The sequence below is a fragment of the Ceratosolen solmsi genome, unplaced genomic scaffold (genome assembly GCF_000503995.2).
Source record: "Ceratosolen solmsi marchali unplaced genomic scaffold, CerSol_1.0 scaffold41, whole genome shotgun sequence".
Classification (NCBI taxonomy): domain Eukaryota; kingdom Metazoa; phylum Arthropoda; class Insecta; order Hymenoptera; family Agaonidae; genus Ceratosolen; species Ceratosolen solmsi.
The window spans coordinates 4,850,483-4,863,803 of NW_011948424.1; the positions used below are offsets into that span (position 1 = coordinate 4,850,483).

Sequence of the window (13,321 nt, forward strand, 5' to 3'; positions counted from 1 at the left end):
GGCGTGGGACTTTCAGAATTTCTCGTCTCGAAAGGCCCGACTTTTTCTTACCTCTTCACCGAGCGCGCTCACCAAAGTCCCCTTAATTAATATTTTTCGCTAATTCACAATGAAAACACAAGCCGACGACCCAGAAAATTGACGAGCGAAGGTAGAAGGAGGGAGGTGGAGAGGGGTGAGATAGACAAACGAAAAAGTCGAGGAAAGCGGTTTCGTAAAAACCAACGCCGCCAACGAAATTCCCGAGCGTTTCTCGCATCTTAGATCTCGAGTAATAATATTAAAAAAAAAAAAAAAAAAAAAAAAAAAAAAAAACAATTGATGTATAATAAGCAGTCGTCGTAGCGATCGAAATATCTGGTCCTCGAACGAAGGAACAGTCGAGCTTTTTGCCATTTCCCTTTTACGAGGAGGCGTTCGGCCGCCGCTGTATAACGAGCCCAGGCATTCAGGCATTTAAACGAACGCACTCTCGAGAAATGATACACAGACACATGTGTAAGAAACTAGAGAGAGAGAGAGAGAGAGAGAGAGAGTGTGTGTGTGTGTGTGTAGTGGAGAGGGAGAACAGTGCAAGGGAGGACGAGCGAGAGCAAAAAATGAAAAAATAAAACGCGAACCTCGGGAATGAGAGGAAAGCAGCAGTGAATTTGGATAGGCGCGGAGAATGATACCGAGTTCCTTGGAATGTTCACACTTTCATTTTAATCCGAACTCCCACGAATTAACGAATTATTTCAGCATGATTATAATTTCATAAATAAAGGAAAGTTTCAATTGAATTAACTTGGCGATAGTGATTAACATTGTATATTAATATAGACAGAATCGCCGATTAACGTAGCGCTATCCCCCACCGCTCTTTTTTTTTTTTTTTTTTTTTTTTTTTTTTTTTTTTTTTTTTTGTTCCCGATATATACCGTGACTCGAAATATTAGCTATCATAAGCTCGTGCTGGAGTGTACGCTACACCACCTCCCGCTCGCTCGCTCTCTCTCACGAATGACCTTTTTTGTTTTGTTTTTGTTTTTTTGCTCATTTGAGCCGCTTCTCTCGTAATTAATCGAATGGGCGCAGGTAGATAAATAAAGAGAGCCGCAAAAATATACGCGCGCGGCTATTGTCATCGGCAACAAAAATTTGACCGCGTCATTAAACAAGTAAATGAACGAGGGAACGAGGGAACGTAGGTATAATTGAAGGCGGAGGCGACGGTTCTCCTTCAAAGTTCCGAAACGAAAGATGAAAGGGGCAGATAGAAAAGAAGACCATTATATCGGGCGAAGGAGCGAAGGGGGCAGAAATGGGAGAAGAGCGAGGTAGAGACGAAAATTGGAAATACAAAAAGGAGAGGCCACGAAGAACGAGGAGAGGCAAAGTTGGTCCATCCACCACGCCCCCGTGAGTGCCGGGGGATTTTCCCAATGATGCGCGGACGGGCCGCCACAACCCCGCGCATTATGTGATTTGCGTTATCGATCGATATGGCGGGCGCGCGCGGATCCACCGGAGCACGTAATGCGTATATCCTCCGAGCGGTCGTTACGGTCATTAGGCCGATCCAAGTGCCTGCGTACACGCATCGCATACGTCCCGTTGCAAGCCGCTGTAAGCCGGCGATTCCACTCCGTAAAAACCACCATCCCCCCACCACCACCCACCAGTCGCCCATCACTCCATTCCATTATCGAACCACCCCGTGCAGACCGATCATCGACCGATGGGAGCCGATGCTTCTCGCGAGCTCTGCCGTCGCTTCTCGTCGCTTCTCATCCCATTTCACCCCCTCCCCCTCCCCCCCCTTCATCATAGCGAATTGGAATAGAATTACGTAAGGCAACGGTGAGGGCCAGTCGCCGTCGCCACCCGACCAATGGGTTGGAGGCGCGAGGATCAGAAGAGCCGCCGCAAACACTCGATTCTTACTCTCAATCGTACGTTACCGAGGACTTTGGACGGCGGACAGTAGACTCGACTCCTCACACTCACCTCTGGCGCTAAGTGCGATGAAGGTCTGCGCGTGCCTCAGCACCATCCCCGTGTCCCAGGAACGCGGGTCGATGGGCAGGCGCGCGAGGATGTAGAGGAGAAAGTCGCCGGGCGTGACCGCTGACAGGTCCCACTTGAGCTTCGACACCACCAGCTGCTCCCACCTCTGAAACACGCCATAAAAGACAAGAGATCCAGGATTAAAAATCAGAGCTTCGAAATAAAAATCGCCTTTCATCGTGCAATAGCGGGCACAAATCCTAATCCTAGTTAGTTTATCCTTAATGCTTTAGCGCAGGGCTACGTGGCTTCGTCCCTTCTAAGGAGCTTCGCGTGTCGAGTGCGATCGAGTGTCGACCGACCTTCGACGAACAGGTAGCGGGGCATTTCCTGCCACGGAGTACTTGTGACTAGTGGTCCGATGATATTAATTCGGGGCGGACTTTGTCTGGGCTTTTGCGAAATGACCAGTAAGCAAGTCGTTGGCCTGCACGCGCTTGTTTCGACCGTTTGAGCAAGCAGTCTAATCCAGTCAAACAACCAGACACAACCAGACACAACCAAACACAACCAGACACAACCAGACAACAGACAGGCCTTTGACGTTCTGGCGAATTTCCGCACTCGTGTAAAAAGCCAAAGAAAGGCTACGGGGTGTCGTCGTGCGAATGTCCAACTACCGTCGTTTTCCTAAAAACACCATAAGGTCCGAGAGCCGTGTCCAAGGGCAGATCGTTAAAGTGTAACGCCCACTTGGCGAGCTTCCACTTATCGTGTCGATGAGCTGTAGCATTGTGGACGGTGAAGGTGAAGGTAACGATGACGATGAAAGTGACGATGACGGTGACGGTGACGGTGACGGTGATGGTGACGGTGAAGGTAACGATGACGGTGACGGCAACGGCGACGACAACGGTGGCGGCTCTTACCCGTTTCTAAACTTCGTTATAATAAACCTGTTTCGTCGTTTGACCCCTGGGAAAGTATGCGTCGTAAACAGTACCTTCCACTCGAGGGGGAGGAGAAACAATGGCCGAGGGGCCTTGGCGTTCTAATGAATTTGACGTATTTCTTGGGTTATGACGTAGTAGAAATCATTGGCAAATAACCTTCGTCTATCCCACGAGCGAATAATATATGACTGTACTGGTCTCGGCGTTGCGTCGCTATCGCGCCAAAATTATATCGCCATCGAATTACATCTTACGAATAAAGCCGAGCAGAGGCATAATTTTTTCATTAGCAACCTCCCCCCCCCTCCCTCCCCCCACTACACACCCCCTCGCAATTCCCTCAAGATTTCGAAGAAATTGGGTATACGTTCGCTTCAATAGCCAACTGTGAGTATCGAAATATAATGTACGCACTTGTGTTCATCCTAAGTGTACGTGTTTGCTTGTTAATCGCTTATAAATTCGTAAATTAAATTTAAGCTAGAGATTAGCGTTTTACGCTAATTGCCAATGCGCATGCATGTTCCTTGACAATTTCCAGCAGACGTTTCGTTATGTCTCATTAACGAATCGGATGAATATAATATCCAAGACGTTCTCAAAATTTCATATAACCCATTTAAGCCTTTCATCGTCGAGGTTTTAAACGAAGCTAAATTGCAACGGCAGCCCATACAGCATTCTACATTAGTGACTGCACACCCAGGATAACGCATAACGGTTTTGCCTCGCTTTTTGCCTCTATTTGAATAGAAACGAGAGTGAGAGCGAGAGTGAGAGCGAGCGAATGAGTGCTCATCCGTCCGCTCCAGGTAATAATCACACGAAAGGATGAGTTTTTGAACGACTAATGTAAAGAAGGTTATGGAGAGCTAGTCTGGGAACATTTTTATCACATCTCGTAGATTCGTATTCGAAGGAAGAAAAAAAAAAAAAAAAAAAAAAAAAAGATGGTCGGAATTGTGTACACGTCGCGCGAGCCAACCATATATCGATTGTTTCCAACGAGGCTAGAGAGTTCAAGTTCATTCGCTCTCTCTCTCTCTCTCTCTCTCTCTCTCTCTCTCAGCCAAAGAAAAGCCTTCTCCCATTGCGCCCCTCTCGGTCCTTTGTACTTCTTGGTCTTAAAAGGCGCCAGAGGTCTTCTCGGAACGCGTAGTTCGGGGAGGGCGAATTTGGGGTATAGCATTCCCGGGGCGCGTCGCGTATTGTAAAAAACTACGTGGCACCGGGTCTGCGGGCGCATTTGCAAAACTGGTTAGCCACCCCAAACGGATGAAATGTATGTGAATCGAAGGTGCGTTTCTAGCTTTGAAAACGGGAGCAGCAGCAACAACAAACAGCTCCTTCGCTCCAATGTGTGCAGTCGTGTGCAAATTGCGAAAAGAAACGAACAACGACGACGTTGACGACGTTGATGGCTGTAATCTGCGACAATTCCAACGTACCCCAGTAGCAGCAGCAGCAGCAGCAGCAGCAACAGCAACAGCAACTCGCTACCACTGCTACCCACCACACTTATTCCCTCCCTCCCGCTCGCTCCTTCCTTATTGACTTTTGCCTCCACCTTCGGCAACTCTTCCTCCTTACCCCACGCCAATGTATTTCTTTCCCAATGCTTATAATTGATATTGGGACGACTATAAGCAATTACTTACGCAGCCGTCTTATCTCGTTCTTTACATGAAATAGTAAGCGTAAGAATTATAAAACTCTCGTATATTGTATTTCGTGTTGATAAAAGCCACTGATCGCGACCCTCGTTCGACCATAAATCTGCGCTTATTGAATGTTTAAGCAATAAAAGCGAATGGTGGCGACGATGCGCGATATGCTGTCATTCCTACAAATTCTCAATTTCGTATATTCGAACGAGGGGACCCCACGGCTGCGCATCACCTATTTTTGATTTCCAACACTTGCAAGCCAATATACATATAGAAACGCGATGGTGAAAAGCGACAAGGTCTCAATCTCGATGAAATGAACGAGAAGTAATAGAAGATGGTGATAGAGAAGGAGAAGGCGAATGAAAAGAATGGGGAAAGGGGAAGGTGGACGATGGGCGGGGGATGGTGGGATGGGGGGGGGGGGGGAAAAAGAAAAGGCCTCATGGCAAAAAGAGCGTGTCGTCGTCGTCGTCGTCGTCATCGTCGTCATCCTCGTAGTAGCCGTTATCATCGTAGTCGTAGTAGCCGTTGTTACGGAAGAGTGCGCACGGCGTACTACGACTTACTGAATGAAACAAAGAGGCGCGTACACTGAGGATACGCGCGCGCGCGCGCGCGCAAAAATAAAGGAGAAAAGGTGAGCTCAGAAAATGGGGGAAGGTAGTGTACTCGCTTGTCACGCTTGGCTTTGCCTCGGTGAGAGCTCCCAACTGTGCTTCTCCCGAGTCTCTCCTTCTCTCTATCGACGTGTACGTGTAAGTGTGCGAGCGCGAGTGCGCGCGCGCACGAATCACGCGTGTCGCGTACTACTCGCGCTCGCTTGATAATCTTATACATCTCGATACAGTGTTGTGTAGCGTCGCGGGAATTGCGAGAGGGGCCCCGAGTGCCAATGATTCGCGCTTGCTTTCTCTCTCATTCTCTCTCTCTCTCTCTCTCTCTCTATGTCCCTACCCTCGCGGCCGCTCCTTTATGCGCACATTTCATTGCTTTCGACGTCAAAAATACGTTGGGGAGCCAGCCAACAGCTCGCACGATATTTTCGCGAGATTATTCAGCTTATGCACACCTGCCCTCTCCCTCGGATTACCGTATGCGAGCCATAATTTTCGGTTTGACGGCCTCTCGGCAATCTGCCAACACAACGCACTCTTGCCGATCATAGCAGAACACTGTCTTTTCCCGATCGCGCGTTGCCGACTACCAGTGCTTTTCCACACGCGCGCGACTTCCCATGACTACGGGGCGGCCACTATTTATCCATCTGGCAATTATTATCGCCTCGCTTTCCAATCGCATGATCGGTATCAGCTTCAACGTTGGCATTGTAATGAGAATTAATTTGTATAACGCCTTTCCTTATCAGCCCAAAGGCCTTAGTCTTTTAAACGATCGTCCGGCCGGCGCGCACCAACTCTGTTTTCATTTTTAACGACCGCGGCTTAATTTACCGTTTCCCCGATTAATCCGATTCTCGCAACTACACACGAATTATCTAATAATAATGGGCCACTATTTAATGACTTTAAGTAAACATGATTTTATGGCTTTATTATGGGCCACCGCCGGCATCGAATAACAAACGAGTTTTACGAAGTAGCATTCCCTAAAATAAGGCCTGCGCGCGCCGGCGACGTTTTACGCCTATATGAAAGGCAAGACGTGAAAGCGAGCCGCAAAGTCGCCAGGGATACCGGGAAAGCCTCATTTCCATAAACCGAATCTTCCGCCTTATTTACCAACGAAGACGATCGGCGACTGGCTTTATGCGCGCACGGTCGAGTTCAAGTTTGCGCGGCAGCCTTTTATATTTGCCCGAGGCCGGCCGGCCGGCCGACCGACCGACCGACCGACAGCTCGAATCACCTTGAATCCGTTCTCCCGACGGCGTTTTCTCTCTTACTCCCACCTTCCCTATTACGCCGCCGCGGCGTGGCTCTGTAGTACTCCTACTACAGCTAACACCACCGCTGCTGCTACTACTACTACTACTACTACTACTACTACTACTACTACTACTACTACTACTACTACTACTACTACTACTACTACTACTACTACTACTACTACTACTACTACTACTACTACTACTTCTGCTGCTGCTGCTGCTGCTGCTGCTGCTGCTGCTGCTACTACTACTACTATCACCACTACTACACTACTCTTACTTCAAAACCATTACTACCGCTCTTACCACAACTACTATTATCACCACGATATTACGTCTACGGCATCCGTGAGGGCGAAAAACTGTGATAAAAGGCGTGTGTTGGCCGTTAATGATGGCCTTCGTGCCGATGCCGCCGCCACCGTCGCCTCCATCGCTCAACGCCGACGATGCTGATAGATGACGCAAAATTAAAAATGGCCCGGTACTTGGAGAGGAGATGCGCGAAAAAATTCCTCCTCGCCCCACCAGATAAATTACGTGGCTGCGCTTCGAGCTTTATTTAGAGGCAAGATACGGCTTACGTGAGAAGATTACGTTGTGATATACCGGATTATTGCGTTTTCGAGCGTCTCGATTGGTAATCTACGTTTGAAGGAGAAAATTTTATACTAATAGTCATTGTGGCGCCATTGTTGCGGAGCTGCCACACGCGGGGAAAGGCACGGCGCTCTCGTAACGAGAATGCGAATCAGAAAACGGTGATTTACGTTTATTAACAGCACTTTCGGGGATCACTTCACACGGACCTTTGCAACTCGAGGCAATTAATCGCCCGTTAGTCTGCTTACAATGCTTTATATATTCCTGGCGCACCAAATGGCATTCATTTCGTCGGATGAATCATATTTTTTACTATCGTCTTTTATCTATTCGTTTTTTTCATTCGGCGGCAAGCGACGTTGCAATTCCGGCACAATGTGACGGGCAAAATTTAACTCTCCTTTAAACGTTTTACAGAATAATAATAATAATAATAATAATAATAATAATAATAATAATAATAATAATAATAATAATAATAATAATAATGATGATGATGATGATGATGATGATGATGATGATGATGATGATGATGATGATGATGATGATGATGATGATGATGATGATGATGATGATGATGATGATGATGATGATGATGATGATGATGATGATGATGATGATGATGATGATGATGATGATGATGATGATGATGATGATGATGATGATGATGATGATGATGATGATGATGATGATGATGATGATGATGATGATGATGATGATGATGATGATGATGATGATGATGATGATGATGATGATGATGATGATGATGATGATGATGATGATGATGATGATGATGATGATGATGATGATGATGATGATGATGATGATGATGATGATGATGATGATGATGATGATGATGATGATGATGATGATGATGATGATGATGATGATGATGATGATGATGATGATGATGATGATGATGATGATGATGATGATGATGATGATGATGATGATGATGATGATGATGATGATGATGATGATGATGATGATGATGATGATGATGATGATGATGATGATGATGATGATGATGATGATGATGATGATGATAATAATGATAATGATAATAACGATAATAATGATAACGACGATAATGTCGACTAGAAGAAGAAAAAAAAGAAGAGGAAGAAGAATGGTAACGATTATCCCATATACTTTATTTATGAAACATTTCAATTATCGCAGCGATGGTAAATTAACAAGTACAACCAGAAAGCGACGATCAAATTCAACAAACACTGCCGCTTTACCGTAATTTATGTCCTCGTTTAATTTCATCTCGATCGCGCTGACAAAACAATGACGAGCAGCAAAACGATGATGGGCAGGAATTAAAAGTCAGGGAATGTCGGGATAGCATCCCTGGCTTAAGTAATAAATGTTTACTACCTATAAACCTAAGTATTACGTATTTCGAAAACGGACACCCTTTGATTGGAGCGACGGTACATTATGGTCTCGTGTCAACGTCTTCTCATCGTCCTTCTCGCAGCTCGTTATACTCATTGGAGATAAAAGCCCTGCGATGGTCCTTTATTGCAGGACGCGTGAGAGGGTACATTGAAAACATTAACGAGTGCGCGCAGGCGAGCGCCCGTCGTCCATCGCCGATTTCGTTTCCGATTTCTCATCCCATAGTATATATATATATATATATATATATAAGTATGCGCCCGAGCAGCAGTAGCCCTTATATATACGTGGCACTAGTGTCGGTGAGACTTGCGCGTGGGAGGGAAGCCCAATGAGCTTTCGGAGGCGAGTAATGCGCGTAATAAAGTGAGCTCGGCCGCGCACTTTATGGCGGTTGTAAAAACTTGCCGCGGATTCGAGCAATTATCGATTTTACTTGCAAATTGAAAGCAAATATTGTGCTCATAGCGCAACAAAGGTTGGAATGTATCATTATTTAATTAACTTTAGAATGGCCGGGTGAATAATCGCTAGGCTAGGTACAATATACCTTCCGCTGCTGAGTTATTAAACAGGGCTTTCACGCCGATTTTCTGGGTAAACGACAATCGAATAAAGGAGCGCCATTCGGAGGCGGCCGATTTCACCGAAAGTAGATCCCACTAATTTCGTGTATAATGTAGTCCCCCACCTAACCACCTCATCTCGCTCACTCGCTCACTCGCTCACTCACTCGCTCTCTCTCTCTCTCTCTCTCTCTCTCCCGCTCTCCCGCTCTCTCCACCGTCCCCCTCACCGCGGACCACCTCATACTACCACTCTGTCTCTCTCACTTTGACCCTTCGCCGCGTTTATTATTCAAGCTGCGTGGTTTATTAGCAGCCGGGAATATAAAGCAGGACACCACACTCATCTAGCCGGGTTCCCGGGTACTTTTCGTCTTGTTTTCGCGGCCGACGCATAATTCGTTGCCCAGTGGTCCGATAACAGGAGATACCGTAACGGATCGAGAGGCTGCACGAGTTTGTTTCCCATTTTAATGATTTGTAAATGCCCGGTGAATGGCCGGCGAATTCCCAGTAAATGACGAGCGTTTAACGCCAACTTGGATTATTATTATGAAGCGAAAATGAAAAAGGTGGCGCTAATCATTTTAATTGTGACGTTATCTTTGCATAATAGAAAGTGACGAGATCACGTGTCCCGAAGCGCTTATTATTTATCGATTAGTTCATCCATGGCAAATGCTTGTTAATGAATATAAAAATGCTTCGAACACTCCTCGAATTTAATTGAATATAGCTTCATGGCATTTCATAAACAGCTGATTTGATTACGAATTTGTTATTTTATGAAAGTGATATATAAATCGCAGATTATTTATAAAAGTTCTGAAAATACTTTTGCTAATCGTCGATCCGTTGACAACGTTGATTTCGAAACGCAAATTTATAGAATATAAAATTTTGAATAAACTGTAGAAAGAGAGAGAGAGAGAGAGAGAGAGAGAGAGAGAGAGATTCCTAATTGAATTTCCGTTCGATAAAAATAGCATTTTATTACAATTTCTTAATTTGCCTATGTCTTGTGCAAGGCAGGGCGGAAAAAGTTATTACATCTGTAGCTAATTTTGTTAATAAGCTACGGGTACTTTAAATAAATTGAGTGAGTAACTTATCAAAAAGCCAAAGAAGAATAGAGGTTTAAAGGCATTTCTGACCTTGATAATTTGCCTTGCATCCGTATACTCTCTTATCCCTTTAAATACACGCGCGCCCATTTATTTTAGCCATTAGCAATGTAACCTTTGTGCGGCTTTGAAATAGCCAAAACTTTTCTGAAAGGTCGGTAAGGATTCGGTATGTAGGTAAACATACACAGCCTAATGAGGTAGATGGATAGATAGATAAATAGATAAATAGATAGATAGATACATAGTCGGTGAAAGAGAGAGAGAGAGAGAGAGAGAGAGAGAGAGAGAGAGACATTCCTAATTGAATTTCCGTTCGATAAAAATAGCATTTTATTACAATTTCTTAATTTGCCTATGTCTTGTGCAAGGCAGGGCGGAAAAAGTTATTACATCTGTAGCTAATTTTGTTAATAAGCTACGGGTACTTTAAATAAATTGAGTGAGTAACTTATCAAAAAGCCAAAGAAGAATAGAGGTTTAAAGGCATTTCTGACCTTGATAATTTGCCTTGCATCCGTATACTCTCTTATCCCTTTAAATACACGCGCGCCCATTTATTTTAGCCATTAGCAATGTAACCTTTGTGCGGCTTTGAAATAGCCAAAACTTTTCTGAAAGGTCGGTAAGGATTCGGTATGTAGGTAAACATACACAGCCTAATGAGGTAGATGGATAGATAGATAAATAGATAAATAGATAGATAGATACATAGTCGGTGAAAGAGAGAGAGAGAGAGAGAGAGAGAGAGAGAGAGAGAGAGAGAATTAAAGAGAGAGATTTTGTGTGTGTGTTTGCGCGCGCGTGTGCGTGGGACCCACGGGGGTATGGGTGGGGAGAGTCGAAAATACGAACGGAGGATGGATACCGGACAATAGAGTCGGGCATTCTCCTCTCTCGCTCGCTCTTATACCTGGCAGCAGCGACTTCCAAGAAGCGAAATCCGATTTATCTGGGCAAAAGCCGACTCACCCACTCTCTCTCTCTCTCTCTCTTACTTACTTATAGGCGCGCGCTCACTCTGATATAGTGAAAGAAGAATGAGGAGTGGGGTAGGCATAAAATGTGCTCGCGATCTTGCTTAGAAAAAAACAAGGCGGCGTCGGCGCCTGTGAGTAAGGTGTTTTACAATTCCGAACGAAAATAAAGAAAAAAATGTATTATGCCTATATATGTATATATATAACTATTCCCCAACCAGGAGAAGGATGAGGACCCAATAGTGGATACTGTAGCACATTCCAAAGCACGAATCGGTCCCAAGTATTGCGTCAATTTGAAATACTGGGTAGCCTCATTTTTTCGAACCTTTCGCTCCCTCGCTCGCTCGCTCGCTCGCTCTCTCTCTCTCTCTCTCTCTCTCTCAATCTTTTCTTTCTCTTAATTTTTGGAGCTAGTCGTTAGGGCGATACTACTTTTGCATTAATAATAAAAATGTGGCAACTGAATGTTATCAGTTATATAATCAGTCCACTTACGTAACTTTTCTCTATACTAAATTCGAAGGCAAAAATATGAATGAAACATTCCATCGACATACAAAATGCCAGCATACAGTTTTACCTAATGAACCTACTTTCTTCCCTTGCTTACCACATACCACCAATTTTACTACAAAACCACTCACAAATTATTTACCCACGTTATTATTAAAAAAAAGATTAAAGTTATTATTAGCAACAAAAAAAAAAAAAAAAAAAAAAAAAAAAAAAAAAAAAAAATAATAAAAACTTTGTACTCTACTATCTATCGAGCAAACGGACAATTATTAATTAATTAAGTCTTGATAATTCACAAATCGTATGGCTAGCGTGAACAGATCAAGGTGAAATTCGTTAAGAAATATGTCTGCTCGTGATAAGTAGCGGCACGAGGTATAAAGAGTCTTATAGTGGCTTTCCATTAGGATATAATTGATGGTCAAGTGCCTCGGGCGAGTTTACAAAATTTCTTAAAAGCATGCCCTATAAATAAAGGGACCCGCACTAAATCAACCCCATCGGTTGTATTAAAAAGGGCGTTTAATCGGTTGGCCGATCCAACTCTCCTTGGAAAACCTGTCCCCTCCTCTCCCTAGCGCTACTCTCCCAGGGCATCTTGAGCCAAGTGAGTAACCCCATGACCAGCGTGCGACCATCTCGGTCCACCGGATTCTCGCGCCCCTGCGTGTGTGAGAAAGCAGCAGCAGCGGCACTGGTAAGTTGCTTTCACCCCGTAGACGCGCTTGCACGACTTTCATACGAGGGGAAGAGGCGAGAAAGAGAGAGAGAGAGAGAGAGAGAGAGAGAGAGAGAGAGAGAGAGAGAGAGCGAGAATGAGGGAAGGAGAGGAAGAGGAACCTTGGCAAACGGAGCAGATGTCCCACAAGGACAGTTCCTAGAAGGAAAGAGAGCGCTCGGGGAGGCTGCTGCCAATATAGTTGCCGTCCTTGTCGCTCTTGGGGCCCATTGACCAGCGAAATGCGACAATAAGGCCTTACGAATGTCGGCCTTTCATTAGTAGTAGCGCAGGGTAGCGAGCCAACGACGTACCGAGCCATTCAACGACGTCTCTCCTCCTTTTTTAAGCACTCTAATGGGGCTCACCCTCTGCGCATGTGTTCCCCATTCTCTATCCTGCCTTTTCTTATTCCCGGTTTCCTCTATTTTCCCATTCCTCCTCCTCCTCATCCTCCACCTCCTCCACCTCCTCATCACACTCTCACGACTACATCATTTCTTTTTGTTTATTAATGGACTTTATATAGCGAGGATGTTTAATATCCCGATCCTCGAGACCCTCTCCTCTTACAATACCCCAACAGTTTATTCATTCTGTTTACTCACTGCGCCTATCATTACCAGCCCAAAAGCCATTAGCTTTTCTCTCTTTTATTTAACTTTTCAACCCTCGCGAGGCACACCGTATGTTCTATCCCGATACAATTCCGGTAAATCAGTTATTCCGAATAATTTCTAATGGCATTGTAACGTCGTGCAGTGATGTCCTGCATAATTTCGTCGCAGACAATTTCCCTATTACAACGTCGCTGATAAAATTGCAATTTTCGAGCAAAATACTTAATAAATTTCGAGATTTAACGAACGGCCTAAATATAACGTATATGCGTCAAGAGGAT

The 13,321-nt window shown here is 44.8% G+C and overlaps 1 protein-coding gene across 1 annotated transcript in view; it reads right to left on the minus strand.

Moving 5' to 3' along the window:
- The window catches only part of CycD (cyclin D), a 34,783-nt gene that overhangs the window by 4,992 nt on the left and 16,470 nt on the right, over positions 1 to 13,321 (minus strand). The window contains exon 3 of the mRNA XM_011500053.1: positions 1,990 to 2,155. Within this exon, the coding sequence (XP_011498355.1) occupies positions 1,990 to 2,155 (166 nt within the window). The remainder of the gene's footprint in view (positions 1 to 1,989; positions 2,156 to 13,321) is intronic.